The 24,702-nt window shown below is 36.4% G+C and overlaps 1 protein-coding gene across 1 annotated transcript in view; it reads left to right on the top strand.

The window, feature by feature from the left end:
• MALRD1 (MAM and LDL receptor class A domain containing 1) overlaps positions 1–24,702 on the top strand; it is a 653,641-nt gene that overhangs the window by 524,997 nt on the left and 103,942 nt on the right. Inside the window, exons 34-35 of the mRNA XM_024129703.1 lie at positions 12,588–12,851; positions 21,688–21,813. Of these exons, the coding sequence (XP_023985471.1) occupies positions 12,588–12,851; positions 21,688–21,813 (390 nt within the window). The remainder of the gene's footprint in view (positions 1–12,587; positions 12,852–21,687; positions 21,814–24,702) is intronic.

Below are 24,702 nucleotides of genomic sequence, written 5' to 3'. Positions count from 1 at the left end.
GGGACCTCCTATTCTACCATATTTCTGATGTCACTCTCCTCACACGGAATTTTTAAAGGTTTTTTAAAAAGAAAAAAATAGCAATTGTATATTTATACCTCAGAAACGTTTGGTAAAAATGGTCTTTTAAGTGTTAGCACTTAGCAAGGAAAACTTCATTTCCTAGTAATGCTATATACAGGAAGCATTATTATCACATAAAATTTAAAACTGATCAAACTTAAATGAAGTTCTCTCCAAATATTCTATTTTTATTGAATGAAAATGCCCAGGATGGGACGCAGTTTTCCAATGGAATATAGTTGTAAAAAAATGTTAAAATTCAGATGGTACAGGGCCTTCTACAATGAATATTTGTTGAACAAAGCAAGAGAAAGATTAGATAAATGTTTCCAGTATTCATCTACGTGTGTCCTTCTTCATTCAGCTCTCAGAGAATGTGAAAAATTCTCTACGATCAAAACTATTGAATACTTGCTGCTTCCATCTTTCCTTAATTAGCTCAGTCTGGATTCAAATGAACTAAGCAAGCTAAATTAACTTAGGTAATATTCTCCAAATCTATAATAAGACATCCAGAGTTTTACATTCAGCATATTACATTTTCTGATGTCCAGATTAACATCCTAAGATTAAAAACAGTATCCTAAAAGTAAAAACTCTCAACTTCATTTCAACCTCATATTAGGTGTTTTGGTTGTTTTGACCATTCTCCCCACACACCCCCAATAAGATACGCTCTCCCATAATATGAAGGGATGTAGAACTACAGCATTTGTCACCATAAGTTACCTGTAGTTTTCTTTCCATTTAGAAGATTGCCCTATAATGGCGACCCCTCCCCTACGCCACAGATCTTTAGTTTCTGCGTTATTACTTCTCTATCCTTCCTTTAATTACTTCAGGTTTCCCAGGGAAACATTTTCTAAATGGAGACATCCTTGATGCAATAAAGCATCTCCAGCAATTCTGAGTCAGCAGAGAAATGCATTTATTTTCATAGAGTCTGGTTTTTTTAACCATGTGAGTTTCCAGGGTGGAAGGTGTTTTCTATTTTTGTTCTATAATTTGAAACAAGAAGGAACACATTTTTCTGCCTGGTGAAGAAACATTTTACAGGGCTGGTAGGACATTTCTGCCTTTAAAACTATACAAGACATTGTACAGTATTTGAGGCAACAGTGAGTGAGAAAATGTAGCATACTTGAAGATATGGTGCATATCTACAGAATTTTTTTCAGGAGTCTAATAAGGGGGGAAATACCAGTAGACACAGCTGGAAGGGGAATGATAGGTAGGAAGCAGATTATTTTGGTGTTCTGGGTTCAATAGTGTCCTCCTCCAAATCCATGGCCTTCCCAGGTCCTCAAAATGTGAGATTATTTGGAAGTAAGGTCTTTGCAGATGTAATTAAGATGCTAGTTAAGATGAGGTCATACTGGAGTAGGGTTGGCCCTTAATATAATATGACTGGTGTCATTCTAAGGAGAGGAGAAGGGACACAGCAACAGACACACAGGAAGACTATCATGTGATGAAGGAGGCAGAGGTTGAAGTGGTGCATCTCTGAGTAAAGGCATGACAAGGATGGCCAGGAAAACCAGAAGCTAAGAGAAAGGAATGGACTGGGTTCTCCCCTAGAGCCTTCAGAGATAGTGTGTCTCAGTCAGCACCTTGAATTTCAGACTTCTGGCCTATGCAACTGTGAGAGAATAAATGTCTATCATTTTAAGCCATCCAGTTTCTGGTACTTTGTTATGGCAGCCCTAGGAAACTAATACAACTGGGAACACTGATGTCTACTTTATAACCAAGAACTGGGTTCAAATTGTCATTAAAACACTTACTACCCATTTGACCCCATTTTTATTATCCATGAAATGATCGTCATCAAGATTTAGGAAATGTGCCTTTCCTGAAAAGAGTTGCAGTAACAATTTTTTTTTTTAATTTTTATTGGAGTGTAGTTGATTAACAGTGTTGTGTTAGCTTCAGGTGTACAGCAAAGTGAATCAGTTATACATATACATATATCCACTCTTTTTTTTTTTTAGATTCTCTTCCCACACAGACCATTGACCATAGAGTATTGAGTAGAGTTCCCTGTGCTATACAGCAGGTTCTTATTAGTTATCTATTTTATATATAGTAGTGTGCATATGTCAATCCCAATCTCCCAATTTATCCCTCCCCCCACTTATCCCCTGGTAACCATAAGTTTGTTTTCTACATCCATGACTTCTGTTTTGTAAAGCATTAACTATTTCAGGCAAAAAAAACCTAAGAATAATTCTGCAGCATCTTATCTTCTACTAATTAACATTCCTAATTGAAATGTACTGAGTCTGATGCTTCATTATTTAAATACACAGTAAATAACAAGGGATGCTGCTATGGATTTTAAATCTAAGAAAACTGCAGTTTTAGGGATTAACTTTATGAACAAACTTTCCAACTAGATTTTTTTGTTAAATTGAAAGAAAATCATCTTCAGGAAGTGAATGCAATTCCAAAGAAAAGAAATATTATCCTAGGGCATCCTTTTTTTAAATTGACTTGGTAAATATAAAATGACAGCAACTAGCAAGGTGCCAAACAAATAATGAAATTCATAAAGCATTCAAGGAGAATAAGCAGCCACAAGTTCTCCTTGTTTATATTATCACTGCTAAATGACAGTGTCTCTCACATCATTCTGGAATAGAGATTTTCATTCTTGTTTTACATCTCTGAATTTGAGCAGCAAGTATTACTCTGGAGCATTTCCAGGACAGGTATATTCTCTTGAATGCAAATTATTTAAAGGGGGAGACATTTGTCTGTTTTCGTCATCTTCATCATTTATATCATCTTCAGTGATGTATTCTACATGCCTAGAAGAGTCCTGTTATATAGGAGATACTCAATAAACATGTCTTATGAATAAAGAAATATGTCAAATGAGTAGAGGAATAAGTCAAAGTCATCAACTGAATTTATCAGCGTATGGTACCTCCTTTTACTACCACCAATGAACTCTGCCTCCAGTATTATTTTCAAACCCTTGTTTGGGAGGTAAGAGAGACAGAGATAGAGATAAAGAGAGACACAGAGAGAATCCAATAGATTCTGTGTGGCTATATTGAGTGATAGAAAGATGACAACTATACTAAAAATTTGGAGACATGAGTCTAAATCATGACTGTGTCACTAAATAATTGTATAATGTTAAGAAACTAGTTTAAACTCCTTAGACCATGTTTTGTCATCAGGGTAATGATATAGACAGTCTCTTAAATCCCTTTCAGGTCTACTGTCTTATGATCATATGGGACTTGGTTTGTAAAAGAGGCTCAGGAAGTCAGAAGGAAGGCATAGAGAATGACATAGAAAAGAAGAGAGTCCAGAGAGAATGAGGAGGAAGTTCAAAGTGATCTAGGGTTATGGCAGAAATGTCATTGCAGGAAGACACAGAAGACTTCTTGCTACTTGCTGTATTTGTGAACTTGAGTAAGTCTGCCCTTCATTTAGTCAAAGCTGAGAATCTACTGTGTGCTGCCCTGGATTTAGATGGGAAGGACATACGTGCCTATAATATCGCCAGCTCTCCAGGAATTTACAAACTAAGGACATATTGGGATAATGATGCATACGTGGAAGCTTAAAATATTATAAAGTGCATTTGAAACTCTCTCAGCTCTAAAACTATAGTTCTAAGATGATTTCATTTGACTTGAAGGCAGCATCAAGTACATGGAAGTAACTTATTGAGCCATCAATGAATATTCATAAGAAATATTCAGTGGTGTGTTGGTAGACTAGCTCTCAAGGGGGAAAAAAATCCCTGATGTGTAGCATTTCCCTATTTCCTTGGTTAAATACCCCAGCATGGTTAATTTCAGGTTGCCAGTATGACCTCACTGAAAGTGTATTTGAGAAGAAAAGCACACAGTCAGTTTTGCTGAAGCAGTACAACAGGCTGCCATACACACACGTCAGAGGAAGGAGCCTCAGGGTTAATGATGCTCCCTTCCTCCCAGCTGGACAGAGGAGTGAAAACTATGGCTGTGGTCCAGGGCAAAGAATGAGCACATTTACTTCTCATAATGGATGAAGAGTTTGCTAATGAAAGCTTATCTCATAATAAGGATATTTGTACCATTTGTATGAGTTGATATTTTTTTAAAAGACTCAAAAACCTCTTGGTTATGAACCATAAAGAGATGTCATCAATTTTTTAGTGCCTTTATCTTTTTCTCCATATCCACTTTGAAACCAGAGATTCTGCCTTCTTTTTTCCCCCTCAGTTCCATTTTACAGCTCAAACTCTACTTCAAGGCCTTCTTATTACTCATCGGAATCCCTGTTACGGCTGCATAACAGATTTATCTAATTTACACACACACACACACACACACACACACGTAACTACCAACTTAATCTTCTAGTCCCGACTATAGTGTAAGTTCCAGAAAAGGAGGAACATTTTTCTTATTGACCACAATAACAAAAAGAATTTTTTATTGCAAGCAACAGAACCTGACTCGGGCTAACTTAAAGGCAGAAAATAAGTTTATTGAAAGAATATTGGATTGCTCCAAAAATTAAATGTAAAACTAAGAATCTAAGACAGAAAAATAAGTGGGAAGTAACACTGAGTAAACCAGAGGTTGAAACTACCTAAGTCCACTGCCTATGAATACTTCCTTCAGAGCTGGGCTACCTACTTTCCTGCCACCATGATGAGTAATCTCTAATCGTCCCTTTGTCACTCCCTCAAAATTAAAGGAGCTGGTTGGAAGCATACTGTTGACCAAGCCCAAGTCATACGTCTACACTTCAGAGTCTTGTAAGTTACACTTTCACTTCTAATTTCCACATCAGCCACCTCTGGCTGACGACCATTCCTCTTCTTTTTTAAAAAATCATAATCGAGCTTGAATATTCTGCAACCATTTGGACCAATTTACAAAGCTGACCAGAAACATACTCCAGTGGTGAGAGATGAAATAAAACTGGGACTAATCAAAATACATAAATTCATGCAAGTTATAAAGAAGAAAAATGCTTAGAGGCTCTCAATTGCCTACTGAATATGTTTCTTATCCTTTGTTGCAGCTCCTGTCTTATCTCTCTGATTCTGGTTATGAAATGATCCCTTAAAATAGGACCTCTTGCCTTTCTCTAGTCATGTCCCATATTCTGTCCTCTCATCTCATTGACTTTAATCTTACTGCTCTCAGGCTGGAGATGCCCTGCCCTTTATCTCCTCATGTGTAAATCCTTTTTCACTTTCAAGGGCAGAGCAAAAGCCACCTTCTTCATGAATTTATCCTTAATATTCCCAGCAGGAAACCAAACTCTGTTCCAGACTGTTAAGGCCTTAAGTTTGCAGCTCTCCTGTAATATATCTTACATGGTATTTTGTGATATGTGTAGCTTGTTTTCTGTCATTTTCAGTTCCTCTCCATTGAAAAATCTCCATTGTCATTATCTTGTCTTTTAAAGAAAATTTTAATGAGTATGAGTATCTTTAACTTTAGGTTGATTGATAAAAATGTAAATTTGAAATAAGTGTATGATATAGAGTAGATATCCATTTTATATCGGAAGAGATATTATAGCACTGTAGATAAATGATTTAGAACATGGTTTTAAAGCATGGGTCACTTTTATAATTTTGATTCAGTTAGTGATTCATGGGCCTAATTTTTAAACAAATAGTGATGAATGTACAAAAAGCTGAATGAAAATGATTATCAGTCAATCCTGATTCGCTTATCGGCTTATAGAATATTATTAGGTTTTAAATCTATTATTGCGAGTCCGTGAAGTCCTCCCAGTTTGTCAAATGATGGGATAATTCCCCTTTATTCCTGGAGGGACATTAGATTAGAAGGAAAAAACACAAGAACTGGAAAATGGCATTAAAAGCTAATACCAAGCAGGCTTATGGGAGTAAGATCTGGATTCCCTCTTAACTGCGTTTGGTGGAGCTTGTCTGTTATATTGTGAGGTGGTTCTTATTGGGTTTCCTGCTGATCTTCAGGCTGGAAGGAATTTTATTGAATTAGGGGGAAGAAATCTAAATGACAACCATGGAAAAATCAGTCCCAGTAGGAACCGTACTCCATTAGCCTGGGTTTGACAAGCTCCTCATATTGAATGTGAAAATAAATCACAGTTCACTGTCCCAACACTGTCTTAAAGGTGAATGCTTTTATATGAACAATGATGTTTACCACATAATCATATATATTTATGTATCCATAGTATATAAATATATATGTATATTTAGAATAAAATATGGTATGGTGAGTTAGTCATTTGTCTACCGTATAGTCATTTTTGAAAATTATCATAACCTTTGCTGACTCTTTTCTTTTTACTTGGAAATATTCAGTGGGCCAGTGTTTTACCAGACCAAGTGTGTCTGAGGGATTCTGGGAGTTTTTCAATAGCCAAGGTCAATCTGGGCCTGTTTTGTTCTCTTGGGCTATTAAAGTCTACTTCTATTATGGGTTTCCTGATTCCCTGGAACACATATGTTGTTATCTGGAAAACATTCAGACTTTATAAAAACAAGCTTGTTTGTTTGTTGCCTAAGAAATAAAATAAGAAAGTGACACTGCTTCACTAAAAAAATCTGTTTTAAGAAAAGTTTTTTTTTTTTCATTGAAAACAAGTGACTTCAACAGAATGACCAGTTTTTCTGATAGCATCTTATTGGCGTATGAGAACAGTTTACCCAGAAAAGACCAGTTACTCTTTGTGGAAATAGTTGGAAATTGGATAATAGAAAACCAAAAACAAGTTTCTTGGCTTAACAAAGAGTAAATAAATAAGTTTACATGTATGAGTTATCATGTTCACTAATATAAACTTGGTCAAAATAGAAAGCATGAGTTTAGAGAAATAACCAGTTTTTGATAAAAAGGGGTCTAAAGGAATGACAGGCCCATGGTTGGTCTTCTTTGCCCGATGGAGCGGATGATTGATCAATTAAGAGGTCAGTTCAAGTGCTAAAATATCCAGATCTTGCATTTTGTCCTTTCTGCTCTTTCTGATTACAGTGTAATTAAGGCAATGTTAGTTGGGTATGCCTCATGTAGGGTTTCATATGGGGCAAGATAACCCAACACACATTAAAGTAGTCATTTTTTTATCTTCTCAATAAATCAATTTTTGTTTATTATTAAGCAATGAATGAACTATTTCTAGTAGTTCATTTTGACTTCAAGTGTATTTTTCTTTTTTTTCAATTTTTATTGGAGTATAGTTGTTTTACAGTGTTGTGTTAGCTTCAGCTCTACAGCTGTACATTTTAAATTATTTTATTAGAAAGGCAGAAATTAATCTTAAAATTATGTGGTTTTAAAAGTAAAACTAATTCAATCATGTAGAACACTCCAAACTTTAGGTAAAGCTACTTATTCATATTCCTCAGAAGTTAATATGAAGTTAAACATAATTGTATGTATTTGTCTTTGTGTTTAGTGCCAGTGCCCTGTTAACTGGAAGTTATGGGTTATCACAGCCACTTTCTCTAGTTTCTCTTTCATCGAGGCAGTCAAGACAATACAGCTGGGAGATCTCTGAGAGACCACCACGTCTAACTCCTGAGTGCTCTTCTCTACTGCCCACCTCGATATCTCCATCTCAGTACCTGCCTCTCTCTCCTTTGACCTGCCTGAGACATGTAAAACAGGTGTCCCCAAAGTGTACTTGAAATTCGGCAATATTCCCTCACAGACAGATTGCCTAAGACTCTTAGATTTCCTTCAGTTGTGTACATTTGTGGTGTATGATGAAGAGACAGCTTCCCACTCTCCATCTCAAGCCTTCTACACTGAGACAAAGATGTAATCATAGGCGCCAAAACACCCACTCATGATATCTGTAAGTGAAAACCTTCCCACTCACAGGAATGACAATAGCGTTCTCCTTCCTGCCCCATCCCAGCCGGCAAAGAGTACAATACAGTCATAATTGAAATAGTCATGATTTCCTCTGCAATTTTAAGCTTTATTGGTAGAATATAGGTGAGGCTGAGTCAGGAGTTATGTCATTGAATAACCACAGGACAGTGGACCTTAATCTGGTAAGGGCAGTGGACCACCCTGTGAGGCATTGGAGAGCCAGTTTTGAACAAGATTCTTCCTTTGGGAAATGTATTTTGGAAGCAATGTGAAGCGGGAATTAAAAGGGGAATTATTTAATAATATTGGCCCTAAAGTAGAAGTTAAGAGTTTAACATTTGGGGAATTCTTTGACTATTAAATAAAGTTCAGTTAATATGGAATAGAGCTATCAGTGAACAATAGCATTAAATTAGGTCAAGTACATAACCTGGCCCAACATTGCGTATAAAAGAGGCCATACCAGCACAGATATGTCAGACCAGGAAATATAGTGTAGGACCATCTGGAGATGATAAAAGAGGAATGTATCTCTTATCCTCTGGGGTCTCTCTGGGTTCCAGCCCTCATGACAAGAAAGAAATGACCAGCAACTGCTCTAACATTTCATATTTTTGTATATGTTTCCACATTCATGTATGTTTTAGATTATTTGAGGTTATATGAAGGCAGAAAATTCTTCATTTATGCAATTTCAGACATTTGCCGTGGTATCACTATTCATAGTTAGGAAAGAATTCACTATCATTGTGGCAAATATTGATGCTGAGTAACAATGATAACTCTTTGGGGGCCTCTTAATATATTCTGCTTCTTCAGCTCTTGATTTTCCCTAGCACGGAAAATATATTCTTGATTTGCTTTCGAGTCTGCAGCCTCTGTGTGTTGGGGGAGAGAGCGAGCTCCATCACAGCTTCATGTCGTAGGTAACCCAGCATCCACTGCCCTGTGTCTCTCCTCCACCCTTTCCATCACTAGTGAAGAGCTTGGGCTAGAATGTAGATTCTGAGGGATATTGGTGCTGAGATTCATACGCACACACATTTTATTTTTTAAAACAGTTTTCAGTTCACAGCAAAATTAGGTGTAAATTACAGAGAGTTTGGGTATACCTGCCTCCCCCATAATCAACCTTCCAGCACCATAATGTTATGTTTGTTACAGCTGACTAATCAACATTGACACATCCCTGTCACCCAAAGCCCATAGTTTACATTAGCATTCACTCTTGGTATTATAATTTCTGTGAGTTTTGACAAGTGTATAATGGCATGTCTTAATCTGTTCAGAATGCTGTAACGGAATATCATAGACTTGGATGCCTACAAACAACAAATATTTCTTTCTCATAGTTTTGGAGGCTAGAAAGGCCAAGGTGAATATGCTGGCAGATTTGGTATCTGGTGCAAAACTATTTCCTAAACAGTGCCTTCTTGCTGGGTCCTCACAAAGTGGAAAGGGCAAGGGCCAGTTTTAATAAGAGCACTAATTGCATTCATGAGGGCTCCACTCTCATGACCTAATCAGCTCCCAAAACCCCACCTCCACATGTCATCACATTGGGAATTATGTCTCAACATATGAAATTTGGGGGGGATGTAAACATTCAGTCTGTGCCATAGCATGTATCCACCATTACAGAGCCATAAAGAAGAGTTTTACAGCTCTAAAAACCCCCCCTTCCTCCTCCCTTCCTTTCTACCATCTCTGGGTAACCAACGACCATTTTACAATATCCACTGTTTTGCCTTTCCCAGAATATCATATAGCTGGAGTCAGACAATATGTAGGCTTTTAAGATTGACTGTTTTCATTTAGTAATATGCATTTAAGGTGGTGCTAACCTCTTTCAGGTTATAAAAGAGAACAATTAATATCGTTCATTTTTTATAGAATTATATGAGAAAGACATTAACTATCTTAATTAGGTAACTCCATGGGTGATACCCAAGAATAAACACGTTAATATTAAAATTTTAGGGAAACCTTCTTAACTTCTCAAAGAGGGTATGCAGTAGAAGGCATTCAATTCAGAAGATATACATAGTACATCTTCCAAGAGTATTCATTTTATTTGAATTCCTGGAGGAAGTCTTTTATAGTGAAAAAGCTTGAATGTCCTATGTCGTAGAATGTAGAATTTTCATCAGTTAAAACAAGAGACTTAAAAGAAATGTTGAGTTTATGGAGAACTACTTCTGGCTAAGGGTCTACCTAGACTCCCTTTAGGGGTGCAAGTTCAAGTTCTTCTTGCATCAAAAGTATTTCCACGGAAAATTTGAGAAGTGATTTGACAGTGTGGGGAGGGCGTTTAATTTAAAACAAGATGCATTTTGATGGTGGGAGAGTATCTTCGGTTCCCAGGGAAGTGAACTCTGAGGCCCTGATTCCTATGCAAAAGGTTTATTGGAAATTCTCCCAGGAACAACCCCTGTGAAGTGAAGGAAGCAGGACTGGGCAGAGGAAGGGTTGAACTCTGATACAGGTGCCACAGGGGGTCTCACGCTGATGCCATGGGGAGCTCGGGAGCTGCATTGGTCCCAAACTGATGCATAGGGGCTGGACCATCTTATCCCCAATTCGCCAATGAAGGGAGCCGATCCTGGGAGGCTGTGTGACTTTAGAGGGAAAAGCCTAGAGGTAGACTCAGCTGTGAGCTGTCATCTGGTAACCTCCCAGCAGCTGGGGGCATGAGGGCCTTGATCTTTATAGAAAACTCCGGACAATGCAAGACAGAATCGACTACAGACAATAAAGCCCACCAGGTTTCTTGTAAAGAAGGACCTAGAACAAGTGAGTTTGAATATCTTTTGATGTAAATGATTCTAGAATTTAACAGAATTCCTACCTCCAAATAAAAGAGAGAGCTTTACTTTGCATATCTGATGTAAGCAAAAATATAAAGGAACACACACATGCAACTCATTTTGAATAAGGCGAGAAGCTTGTCTTGAAACAGAGAAAATTATTCCCTTGTGTTTTGTCACAAAAGGTTGGTACCTTAGCTTAGCTAAGTGATTACTAGCTAAGTGTAATTACTTAGCTAAGCTAAGTGTATTACTTAGGTTGGTTCTAGATTTTCATCACATGCAAAACGTTTATTCAGCCTTTTCAACCTGCAGTTGAGGTTCAACCTTGAGGTGAGTATATAAAGATGAAAGTTTAGTCCATAAAATATTTGAGAATAAAACGAAAGTAAGGATGTCTGCCCTGTCTTCAATGTGAGATTAATAAAAAGAATGAAGAGAAACTATTTATTTTTCCATGGTTAAATAGTTAAATATCAAAAGATATATATATGTTATACCTATAAATTTATAAAAATTGGAATCCAATTTACTTTCTAAGTTTGAATTCAGAATGTTTCCATCGGAACACTGCAATTGTATGCGCTGCTATGACTTAGGTAGTTAAATAAGAACATGACACAAATGTCTCAAAGTCATACGTTTATCCCTCTCCCACTTAAATATGCTTATTTCCATGAACAAAGATTGTCTTATATACATGACTTGCATCACAGAGTTTGAATTTAAATACATTCTAGATATGTCACCACAACTGAGTGAGTGGTAAGGGAGAGTAACTTTTAAATTTCATTTCTAAAATGAATTCACACCACCATCCTTATGTATAAAGCAAATCATTCTTATATTATCCATAAATAATAGTAGTTTTAAAATGTAAAAAACACAAAATAAGGTATTCTTGAAATGGTCCCCAGTACTTCCGATTTTCTTTTCCCTTAAAATACGGATGAGCCTGTCAACATCTGTCCCAGAGATGATACGAAGTATAAGAACTGTTCCACTAATAATGTTCCAGCAAATTAGTGCAATCCTGTATGTTCACAGATATCCCCTGACCTCTAGAAATAGCAGCAAGTCAACACTCCTTGCTCATGCTTTAAGTGTTGACTTAAACCATTGCTATGGAATAGTTTCACATGATAAAAGCTCATTCAATTTACATCATGTCTTTGGATGCTAAAAACTTATGAGCCTCAGTATCCTCATCTATAAAATGGGTTGGTTGGGTGTGAATCACATTATCTTGAAGATTCTCACTAGTGTAATATCTTTGCTTAAACTGTGATTGCATCTGCACTTTAGATATGGCTACACATATCTGCACTGTTTAGACCTTTGAAATGTGATCATGACTCAAGGGCAAAGAGCAGCGTGACAAAGCCGTAGCAGACCTCAGTTCTGTGACTGAGTCCTCCCCAAGTTCTCAGGAGCCAAATTCCCCTAGCTGAGGCCACTAAGACACAGTTACTAGACTGTATACTGATATAATGACATAATGCCAATTTACTTAAATTTTAAAATTGTGATTGCAACTTTTCAAAGTGCCTAACTTACTGTATAAAAGTATCTTTACTCCTCAAGGAAAATCTGATGGTCAACTTTAAGAGCATGAATCAAAAGTTCTTCTTTAATTTGAAAGTGTCATTTTTTCACAGTAATGATACCCTTTATAGAAATGTTTCTGAGGTTTAGATAAGGTGTATTCTCTAATCATGTTGGCCTGTCTTGTTAGAGTTCATATTACCCCTAATAGAAAATTGATTTACTTAAATTAGCTAAATGTTTCATGTTTATGCGAGAATGAGAGTATCCTGCAATGTTTCAACACGAGACAGAGAGATAACTCCCCTAATGTGAAAATGACTGGCTCTCTTTTTAGGTCCTGTCACAATACAGCCGTCGCCGTGTGAAGCTGATCAGTTTTCCTGTGTCTACACACTCCAGTGTGTGCCCCTCTCAGGGAAATGTAATGGACAGGAAGACTGCGTAGATGGATCCGATGAAATGGATTGTTCTCTCAGCCCCCCTCCTCAGCTCTGTGGTCAAATGAAGTTCCAATGCTCTACCAACGAGTGTATCCCATCCCTCCTGCTGTGTGATGGAGTGCCTGACTGTCACTTTAATGAAGACGAATCCGGCTGCTGTGAGTTATTTTCATTCACTCAGTGTGCCAGGGGAGAAATGCTGTTTGGAAATGATAGAGAGAGCATGACAGATACAACAAAGTTCTCTAGAGTGTTACCATGATCGTATCATAAGTAACATAGCTGTTTGTGTTATATTGCTAAACAAAGCATATTGTCCTTGCTTAGCATTTCTGGAAACATTTTGTTTGTAGTCACACTAATCTCCGTTAAATGTGTGTGATTTCCTTTTTTATTTACAACTGGGTCATTCATGTAGGGGATGCTCTTATGTATCCATTATCTTTTTAACAAATGTTTGTGGGAATGGATTGAAGACATGTAATTATAATTTCTTCCCACCGTAAATGTTCATGAAGATGGAGCGAGCAAATGGGCAAATATCCATTGTAGTGAATAGATGTAGCTAGGGGAAGGACCTGGACCTGGGTAGATGTTATGTCATTAGAGTTAATGCAGATGGGGGTCCGCCTGCCAGTGCGGGGGACGCTGGTTCGGGCCCTGGTCCGGGAGGATCCCGCACGCCGCAGAGCGGCTGGGCCCCTGCGCCGTGGCTGCTGAGCCTGTGCTCTGGAGCCCGCCAGCCACGGCTGCAGAGCCTGCGTGCCACAGCTGCTGGGGCCTGGGCGCCTGGAGCCCGTGCTCCACGGCAGGGGGGTTCGCCGCGGTCGCGGGGGCCGTCACACAGCGGCGGAGACCCAGCGCAGCCAAAGATTAAAAACAAAAAACAGAAAGAGTTAATGCAGAAGTAAATCTGTGGGATGTTAGGGTTGACCTTATCTTTATCACTTACTACCTGTACGATCTGGGCAACATTATGAGGCAGTCTTACCATGCATGTAATACCTAACTTACAGGGCTGTGAAGATTTGAGAGAATGCATGTAAAATTCCCAATCCTGCATCCATCAACTTCTGTCTTTATTATAATTACCCTATGTCAGATAGGGAAGGAAGAGTGTTAATTAAGTAATTATACAAATTACACAATTTTTTAAGGTGAGCACATAATCATGGTGACGTCAAAGCGTCACTAACATTTTATTTAATTACTCGTTTGCTTGGTTTCACATTATAACATTTTGGGCTGCGATGATAGAGCTCCATAAGCCCTATGTTAGTGGCCACTTTTTTTTGCAGGGGGAGCAGTAAAGTTTGGAAGGTAACTGTAAGAGGGGGATATTGGGAGAAATAGAAGGGTATTTCAGTGCCCGGTTTTGTGTGGGCATCCAGAATTATGATAACTACTGGAAAAGAGGTGAAGATGAATAAAGGAAAAGGAAGATGACTTTTGGATTTTTAAAGGTTTTAGCCTTAAATCAGTGAATTTCTTTGGCTGGGTTAGGTTTGGAGATTGGCTTTCTATCTTCCTGTTATTTCCTACATGTATATTCTTTCTATAATAAAGCCGATTTGTGAGGTCTTATAATATTTTCTTAGGAGCAAGTTAAACAAATGGAGGTGAATGAGGAAGAGGAAGCCAAGTTACTTATCCCTGTTCCCATAAAGCTCTAATGGAATTTGGCTGGTAGACATCAGATTAAGTTCAATATAGTCATATGGTATCTGACTTCAAATAACAATGCTATTTAAAGAGAAGCTTAGGAAGGTACTGTATCCTTATACTTTTAGACATATGTTGGAAAATTGGTGTTTGATGAGATAGTAATATATGAAATTCTGCTTCTAAGGGGAAATAAGTCCACATTAGGAATAGATGGCATTGTAGAAGAATTGCTTCTCTCCATGTCCAAAATATTTATTGAGTTGGGACTCTGTAGGGAAAATTGCATGAAAATAAACCATGGACAAAATGCTAGAGCAAAATTACAGAATAAAAGTATCTGATGGTGACAATTTACCAAACAATTGACAGCATAACAGTTTCCCCCCCTGCTCTGGGCTCACCTATTTATTTTGAATGGTATTTTATAAACTCTCCTTCCTTCCTTCATTCATTCATTCACAAATCTTCATTAAGGATGTAATTTATGCCACATGTTGTATTGGACATTGACGATCCAGATGGACATGACATGGTACAAGCTCAGGTCGTTAGATACATTACATATTAGTGAAGGAGATTAGTGGTAGTTGGAATACCATGTGATAAGTTCTGTGACAGTGATAAAAACAGTGTTATTGAATAACATAGGGTACTCCCTAACTATGGTGCTAGGGAGTCTATAAATTTTAACAAGAAAAATGATTGCAGAGCCAAATTTGGAAAGACAGGTAGTCATTAGGCAAGTAGAGATGCTTGATTCCAGTGGAGAATGTTCCAAGGATAGAGAAAAAGTTGTTTGATTGAAACATATTTCATATAACTAGAGTAGAGTTTGTGGTACAGGGACTTTTGCAGAAATAGGTTGGGAGAGATAAGCAGGGACTAGGTCTTGAAGAGTCCACCCCATCATGCCAGGAAGAAGTGTTTAAGAAGTACATGGAATGGATTGCAGTGAGGATGGGGGACTGGTTAGGAGATGTTACAGTGGAAATATAAAGGGATTGAGTAGGTTAATGGCATGAGGTAAGATTATGAATAGATTTAACAGACATTCAAGTGAAGAGGAGGAGAAAGTAATCAAAAATAGTTTCCAAGTTTCTGATGTGGGCAACAAGACGGCTAATCAGCCATTCCTTGAGCTGGGAAAAATAGGAGGAGAAGGCCCTCTTAGGGTAAGAATGTGGCTTCTCAAGGGCTTCCCTGGTGGCGCAGTGGTTGAGGGTCCGCCTGCCGATGCAGGGGACGCGGGTTCATGCCCCGGTCCGAGAAGATCCCACATGCCGCGGAGCGGCTGGGCCCGTGAGCCGTGGCCGCTGAGCCTGCACGTCCGGAGCCTGTGCTCCGCAATGAAAAAAAGAATGTGGCTTCATTTTTAAACATATTGTATTTATGGTATCTGTGGCACATCCACGTGAAACGTTCAGGATGTGTTTATAAATGGATGTCTGGAGCTCAGGAATGAGCTAAAGGAAGATATATAAAGATACATAGCCATCAGCATACGATGATGATTCAAGCTGCGGATATAGATGAGATAATGGAGAGAGGAAAAAGGTAAGGTGGCAGACAGAATCCTAAGGAACACCTAAAGGACAGATAAGAAAAACGAAACATCGAAAGACACGGAGATGTGGTCATAGACATAGAAGGGCAACCAAAAGAGAGTGATGATCTTAAATTAAAGGTAGAAGGCCTTCGTATCAGAGAGTATTCAAAGGTTCAGATGTTTCTAAGAGATCATGTAAGATTAGGACTAAAAAATACAGACTGGGATAAAGCAAAAACGGTTGCTGGTGGTCTTGGAGCAAGAACATGCTTGGAGTGGTAGGGCAGAGTTGTGATGTCAGTCTTTTGTGGAGAAGATGGGAAATGGCAGAGGGAAATCGGCTACAGAAAACTGCAAGAAGTCGGCATTTCACGTGGGGTATAGGATAAAATCAGAGGTTTGGTTCTTTGATTTGTTTGTTTTGTGAGGCTTGCGCATGTTTAAATGTTGTAGGAATAGAATTCTGAGAAGTTTGCAATTTTATGTAGGAAAATCGATAGCAATTGATATTTGAAAGCCTTTTATTCTTGCAAAAATACATGTTTAGTGATCAGAATGCTTAAAGTATGTGATGAGTCCAAATTTAAAAATAATTCATATTTAATGTTGTCTTTCCACTGGAAACATGTTTTTTTATAAACTGAAATGATGATACTTTACCAAAAATATTTCCTTTCCCTAAAATCAATGGAAAAATAAGTATGGTTTAATTATATGGGAAAATAACACAAAACCAGGAACATTCTTCTCATTGATATTCCTCTGATAGCAATCTATTCACCAAGAAGATTTTGATTTCATCAGATGTATCGGTCAATATCCTAGCAAGAAATAGATGGCACATTGATATTGTATAATCTAAGATTGTTTTAATAAAGGGATTATTTATTAGGGAAATAATATGCATAGGGAAACCATAAGGAATAGTAACAGCGGGGCCTTTTATCATCCATAGAACAAAGGATGTGAGAGGAGGGAACAGTTGCCTGAATCTAGAGTCAAGGAGAGCTACTTGATAAAAGGAGTGGCATTTGGTTACGGAGCAGCTAACCAGTGGTAATCTCACAGTCTCTTCTCTCTGCATCAACCTCTTGCGGGTGCTACTTATCAACCAAACCCAACCAAAGCTAGAAGGCAAAGAAGCACGTTGATGTATCCTTAGAGTTCAACCTCCCATGGCTCAGAGCAGGGAAAGATGGAGAATGGCTCAGGAGAGGCACATTATCCATCATAATAGAGATAACTGGGAAAAACAGATGGAGAAGTGGATAGTTTTCCTAACTTTATGTTCCAATAGTAGTCAATACGTCTTATCAAGTTGAGTGTCACTTCTGAAGATTGAGAATGGATCATGCTCCTAAGACTTGTGGGTCAGCCTTTATCATCAACAGTTTTATTATTGGCCTTTCAACTTGTTAGCTAGGATCTCAGCATCCTTTGGTGCTTCTCCATCACACTGTAAAGATCATCCTCTGCATTTGACAGCTTCTAACAAGAGTGTTCCTCAGTTTACTCAACATTAAAATCACAGAGATTAAGTCTTTTTTACAGAGGTATTGGAGAATTAAATGAATTAATATGGTAAAGTGCATAATACAAACATAATAAATTATTATCCTTTCCACTTTAAATTATATTTATAGTTTTATTAACATTATTTAAGCTGCTAAGATATTTCAATAAGAGTAGTGATTGGTTTTAGTTCAGGGATAGAATACATATCCATCCTGCTCCATGCTAGGTGTGTGTCTGCCTTGAAGGGCTTGTAGCCTTTATTCCCATGGCCAAGATCATAGCTTCTTTGCTGTTAGAAACCTTAATCTGCTACATACATGAGTTTCATTTTAGTAGTAAATGGATATACACCCATAGTCATACATGCCTTACTTTTGTGTATATTTCTTAGGCAGCAACTATAATCTTCAAAAGGGATTTTGCTTTATGGAAGTAACTCCGAGGAGCCATTCATGAATTGTTTATCTTTAATGTATCATCTACCTGAGTGAATGAGCTAAATGCCATAAAATTCTGTGTTACTTAGCTTATTTCGATTAGAAAGAATATGAACCTCTAGGATGATGACAGATTGAAATAAGTATTTTTATAGACATTAAACCATAATGTTTGAAAGAGAATGTGGCAAAAGTAGGTATTGTCCAGGGCAACATTTTGAAACCTGAGCTTCCTATAAATTTTATTTATAAATTATTTGGACTAATTTTGGAAAATGTATTTGTTGTGTATGTGTTAATAATGGAGGATAAAAAGTAACTAATGATTCCATTTGCTTTGCTGCATTCAGTCCTTTGCTGTATAGGTGTCAATAAGTATTAATTGCATACATAATTTATTTTCAACCCACTTTTAAAAGGAAATTAATAAATACTAACTTTAATGTTATACCATTTAAAATGCCACAGAAACTAAGATTTTAGTTTCAAATTTCATAAAGTGAAAGGCCAATTTTTAACTTTCTAAACTAAACTTTCGATAAAAAGGAAAAAGTAAAACTTCCTACAAATGAAACCATTTATTTTCTTATATACTTTTTATGTGTTTCAATGCTGTTTGGGCCATAGTTGTGCATTTATACCGCTTACAAGTTAGAACTCTTCGTTGTACAGTCAACTTGAAAATAAGCTCTCAGTCACACTGGAAATTAGGTTAAGGAATATGGATTGGATTAGTATTTCTGAGAGAAGAAGTGTCCAAAATAATGCTTTACAAGTAGATGAGTATCTATCATCTTTGTATACAAATTTCAACACATTATATTGTTTAAAACCGTAAAACTATTATCTCGTATGGTCCCTCAGCTCCTTGCAATGAAAAACAATGGTAAGAAAATATGTATACGTACACATACATGGATATATTGAGGCATGTATATATTCACACATTCATTTTTTACAAACATCTCTTCATCTTACAGGAGTTGGAAAATTATTCTATTTCTTACTTTACTTGGTTTGGAATATTATTTATCTTGTTGATGTATTACATATCCTAAAATTATGTCACCCTTTGGAAAAGCTTAAAGATCATCTCTTCTCCTGGCACCTTAGCCATTTCTACAATCCGGTTTCAGCCTCATTTTTTAGATTTGTCTGTCCTACCTCTTCACACAAACTCCCCAGTCCGAGGCAAACTGCTTTTACTCACTGTTCTAGTATCAAATTTATTGATTCCCAATCTGTAGACTTGATTCCGACTCTGCTAAATGGCTATTCTCTGGAAACATTAACATTTAAAACATATCTCAAGACTCTTTTCTTACTTTCACCCTTTACAGACTTCCCTATACTAAAGGAATCTCTTATTTTTATCAAACTTATCTATACCAATGCTTTTCTAACTAAGTCTGGCTGTATGACATTTCTCTTATTATTATTTTGAACCATTAATCATTCTTGTATTGGTATCTTGCTTTTGTTGCTGTATATGTTTTGGTTACTGTTTTTAAAAATTTCTCTCCTGCACTCACCAGTGGAAGTGCTAAGCATAAGGTCTTACTTATAGTGGCACCTCAATAATATTTATTGGTGTGAATTAATGTTCTAGCAGGAAGAATTGCCCAATGAGGAGTATCACTTTAATTTTTCAGATCCAGCATTTTTAGTCAATGGAAATACATACTCTTTTTTTTTTAATTTTTATTGGAGTATAGCTGATTTACAATGTTCTCTTAGTTTCAGGTGTACAGCCAAGTGAATCAGTTATACATATACATATACCCACTCCTTTTTTAGATTCTTTTCCCATATAGGCCATTATAGAATATTGAGTAGAGTTCCCTGTGCTATACAGTAGGTTCCTATTAGTTATCTATTTTATATATAGTAGTGTGTATGTGTCATCCCTGTTTATCCCTCCCCCTCTTTATTATCTGGTAACCATAAGTTTGTTATATCTGTGACTCTACTTCTGTTTTGTTAATAAGTTCATTTATATCCTTTTTTAAGATTCCACATATAAGTGATATCATATGATATTTGGCTTTCTGTGTCTGACTTACTTCACTCAGTATGACAATCTCTAGGTCCATCCATGTTGCTGCAAATGGCATTATTTTGTTTTTTTTATGGCTGAGTAATATTCCACTGTATATATGTACCACATCTTTATCCATTCCTCTGTTGATGGACATTTAGTTTGCTTTCATGTCCTGGGTATTGTAAATAGTACTGCAATGTACATTGGGGTGCCTTAAAAAACATTTTTATGTTCCACTTGGCAATAAATTTTGATAAGCAGTTCTCAAACTGAACTTTGTCAGTAACCTATGATAACTCAAATAAACAACTCCTTCCGGCCCATAAATATACTTTAAAAAAAGGCAACTTTGTGATCGAACTGACAAAATCTGTGCAAGACCCATGCGTGGGGATGTTTACTCCTGAGTCTTCTAAACTATCAATTTAGCTTGAGAAATTTGAACTTAATTGTCTTTATTCTAGTAGAAGTAACTTTCCAGATCAATCCTTTTTAAATTTTTGGCAATAGGTTTGGGTTAAAATATTCAAATAAGATATTGTATATGAAACCATTAAGTACATCAGAGAGAAGCAGAGCTATTCTTCTTGAACTTCGGGTAAGTGCCAGAAAGCCCTGGCTCTTCACTGCTGCCTTCCACATATCTCTGCAGAACCCCAGGGCTCAAAGAAACAGGAATAGAAATGCAGCTTCGATCAATATCATTATTATTTAGTGCTTTTGAAATCGATCCAGAAATCCTGACAAGATGGTGCAGTAGGTTCATTCTTTGACACTTTCCCTCTACTCCAAACACATAGCAATGCTAGATAGAAGAAATGACCCTAAAAAGGCTCAGGGACATGATTAATATAGGGCTGGAACAAAACTGGAATAGAACCAGGCCTGCTGGTTTGCAGGTTCTGAAGCAAACAGGAGACTGGAGATGCATGATGGTGGCCTGGAATGAAGGATTCTGGTTTAGCCCTAACTCGTAAAAGGATTGTAGAATAGTCCACTGCCTTACAGGAAGTTGTAATCCTGGAAAGACTAGAGAGCAAGAGGGAGGAACACAAGAAAACAGTTACAGGACTAAGGGTAGCATCCAAGGGAGGTCAAGTACTTTGCAGAACTAGATTGCCATTGAACTGTCAGTATCATTGATGGGTTCATTGATAAGGACAATTTTCTGAAACAACCAAAGTCCTATGCACAAGACGTATGCTTGCCCCTTGAAATCAAGCCTACAAGAGACTGAAATTAGTAAAATACCTACATCATGCACTGGCAATGCTATAAAGGCACATACTCATATTACCTTGGGCTGCAGTGATCTACATCCCTACCCAGATCTAACAGATACCCAGTGACTCCCCATGACTTATAACCCAGTTGGAAATGGCTGAACATTCAAACAAAGTACAGTCTCTGTTAGTTCAGTTACACATAATATAGAGATGTTAGGGGAGCAACAGAAGTTACAAAGAGATCTGCCTTGATATTAAAGTTGACTCTAGTCTAAAATCAGTTTGGACTATATAGTACATACAATGCATTTTATACACACATACACGAATAATACTACATAATGCACAACTGGGAGATGATTCTATTGACAAACTTTTTGTGAAGAAATTTTTAATTTAATAAATTTCAATTTAATAAATTAAAGTTTCCTTCACCAAGAACTCTAATATGTAGTTTAAATGTAGGGGTAGAAAAATGAGAGGTAAAACAATAAACTGTCTTATTATTTTATGAGAAGAAATTTGTTTTTTAAAAACAGTGATAATTATTGTTCTTTTTTTCAGCCAGTGAAAACTGTTCTGATGGAGCTTTGATGTGTGCCTCTTCTAACAGCTGTATCCCAGTACACAAGCGCTGTGATGGTTTTGCCGACTGCGTGGATTTCCAACCTGATGAGTCCAGCTGCTTAGGTACTGTATATCCATTAAAATATTCTTTGTAATATAAGCCAATAACTTAACCTGCACACAATAAAAATATTAAAACTTGAAATTCTAAATAATATCAAGCATGGAATAATTGAATTACTGTTATTGGTTTGGGGGCAGGAAGAATGTTAACATTAATTTGCTACATTTATTAAAAATGTACAAGTATATATATAATGAATTCATGTATACTCTACATAAACCATGTTCATGAAATAAAAATCAAATCATTTTAATTTAATATAATATAACTTAACATCATTAGCATTTAATAATCTCTTCTATGCAAATTGCTGGTTGCTACAATAGGGAAACCCCTAAACAATCTAATATGTTATTAATTTTTTAATTGTAATTTTTTCTCACTTCTTCATAAGAGCTCCCTATTTGCATGATCTAGTCATGCTTAAAAGTCAATTTATTTAACTTCAGACTAACTTTTAAACATTTTTCTTTCTTCTGACCCTAGAACATTTATAAGATCTGATAATGTGTTTTTGTGATTATACTTTTATCAAAACTGCTTTAATAGTCTCTAATTTATTATAGTCCATCGTTAGCATCTCTCCTGAGTAACTGAATTTTTATTTCATGCAGGAGATATATAAAATAAAAGATAGTTCGGGGCAATGTAAACGTCACAACTAAGCAATAATATAAATTGGTGATAAAAGATGTATTCAATCATATTTTCTAAATAAATTGGGGATATTTCATATCAAAACTAGGAAAAAATATATTTTTTGTATCTTTCAAGATAGAAGAATGTTATAAGTGACAAAAGCATGATAATTCAAATAAAATCATAGAGCAAAAAATATCTTTTTTTTATGCTACTAAAAATGAGTACTTGTGCAGCACTGAATTTTATGAGTACAAAGGAAAATCAAGAAGTGCACAAATCTGATTCCATAAAATATGTGAAGATGAATGCTCTTTGGCATTACTTCTCTACTATTCATGCTTATACATCAGATTAGATACCTAAAAGGAAATTCTGTTACTCTCTTCAGAGAGTAAGAAAGATATTAATGAGATAATTCCATTCTTTGAAAATATTAAGACACAGCACTTATGTCCAGTACCCAAACGTATTTACATAAAAATGAGATTTTCTTTGGGATAGACCTATATGAGAACAAATATATTATAACATGTTATGGTTCATCATCTGCTTTGACATGTTCTATATTTAAAAACACGAAGAAACAGAAAACAGAGGCCCTGTTGTTCATCCTGTGTGATAGACAACCTATAGGTAATAATATAGAACACATTTTTGTTGTCCATCATTTCTGTCACTCACCAATTCATTTAGTTCATTTACAAAGTATAGGTCATATTGCCACAGCTATTGGGTTCAAATGAAATAAAGAACTAGTGAAACAGTTCTCAGAAATAAGATCCGTATTACATTATACATTCTCTTATTTATATTTTCTATGCTTTTTAGTTTGTCAATCAAATATGATAAAGTCACTGTTTTTAAGAAAGCCTTTAAGTCTCATCCATGCTGTGGCCATGCACATTCCACCTTCCTCTCTCTTTTCAAGCATCATATTCTTTTAAGATCAGCATTTCATAGACATTTATGAGGCCAGTACTTACAGCATCCAGTAATTCTCCCAGTGGTCACACAACAGATGGTGAGCATCTGGTCTCCCCTCACCTCAAGGTTTAAGTCATTAACAAAAACATCAAGCTCAGGCATTGCATGAGTGTTGCAGGTTAAGTATATTTCAATGAGTCCTATCTATTCCCAAATTACATTAAAAAGGCATATTATTTGCAACTTTTGGTTGCTTAGACAACAGAAAATTATTGAACAGGATACATCCGAGTTAATGTAAATTGAAAGTCTTTTTCCAGTCATTTGCAGTAGTAGAGGTTAATAAAGGTTATGTTAAGGTGATACTATAATTATGATAATCACCTATTTGAAGGAGAATTAGGGAAAGGCACTAAAAATATACAACTATAGGATGAGATATTATTAACTTAATATATGAATAATAACAATATAGCTTAACAAAGTTTCAGAAGTTTTTGAAAACCAAACCAAAACATAACACAAAACTTCTCATACAAGCACTGTGAAGCTGCTTCAAGTTTCTGAAATATGGTTAGTCCCTCCTGCAGTTCTTGTGCTGGGATTTCAAGATAAAGAAACAGTCCGTGCCCACTAGGAATTTTGTTTGCTGCACAAGCTTCTGGTGAACTCTTATAATCCATAGAGCTCCTGAAACTACATGCAGTTTATTGTGTATATATATATTTAATCCATGACAATGCATGAATACCATACAATTCAAATGGGTTCTTGATCCCATAATGTCAAGAAACACAGGGGGTAATAGAAATTCTGAACTGAATAATTATTTGACATTTTTATACTAAACAGGCTTTAGAATTAGAGGACCAGAATTTAGTTGAATATCTGGTGCTCCCTTGCTATTAACTTGAGCAAATTATATTATTGACCAGTTTCTTCCTCTGTAAAAAAAAAAAAAAAAAGGGTAAGTATGGGATATACCACATAATGTTGTGAGGAATAAATGAAGTAACACCAGTAAAACTCTATGTCTCTGCCATAGAGCAAGTCTTCAGTAAACAGTAGTGGTGATGGTGATCATGATGATAGAAGAGGGAAAATAAAAGAAGGAGAAGAATTTGGAGAGAGAGCAGTGGTAATAGAAATTAGGTTTCATGGCAAACTCAGAGAACCTCCAAATATAGAGAGATGGATGGGAACAATCATTTAATACTTTATGCATACCATTCACTAGTGTAAAATTGTTATAAATAAATTTAATTTTATCCTCCCAACAGTCCTATAAAAAAGGTCATCCTCACTTTTTTTTTTTTTTTTTT

This window comes from Physeter macrocephalus, chromosome 11 (assembly GCF_002837175.3).
Source record: "Physeter macrocephalus isolate SW-GA chromosome 11, ASM283717v5, whole genome shotgun sequence".
NCBI classification, from domain to species: Eukaryota; Metazoa; Chordata; class Mammalia; order Artiodactyla; family Physeteridae; genus Physeter; species Physeter macrocephalus.
Note: the sequence above shows the minus strand (reverse complement) of the source record. Positions and strands in the feature narration are given on the sequence as shown.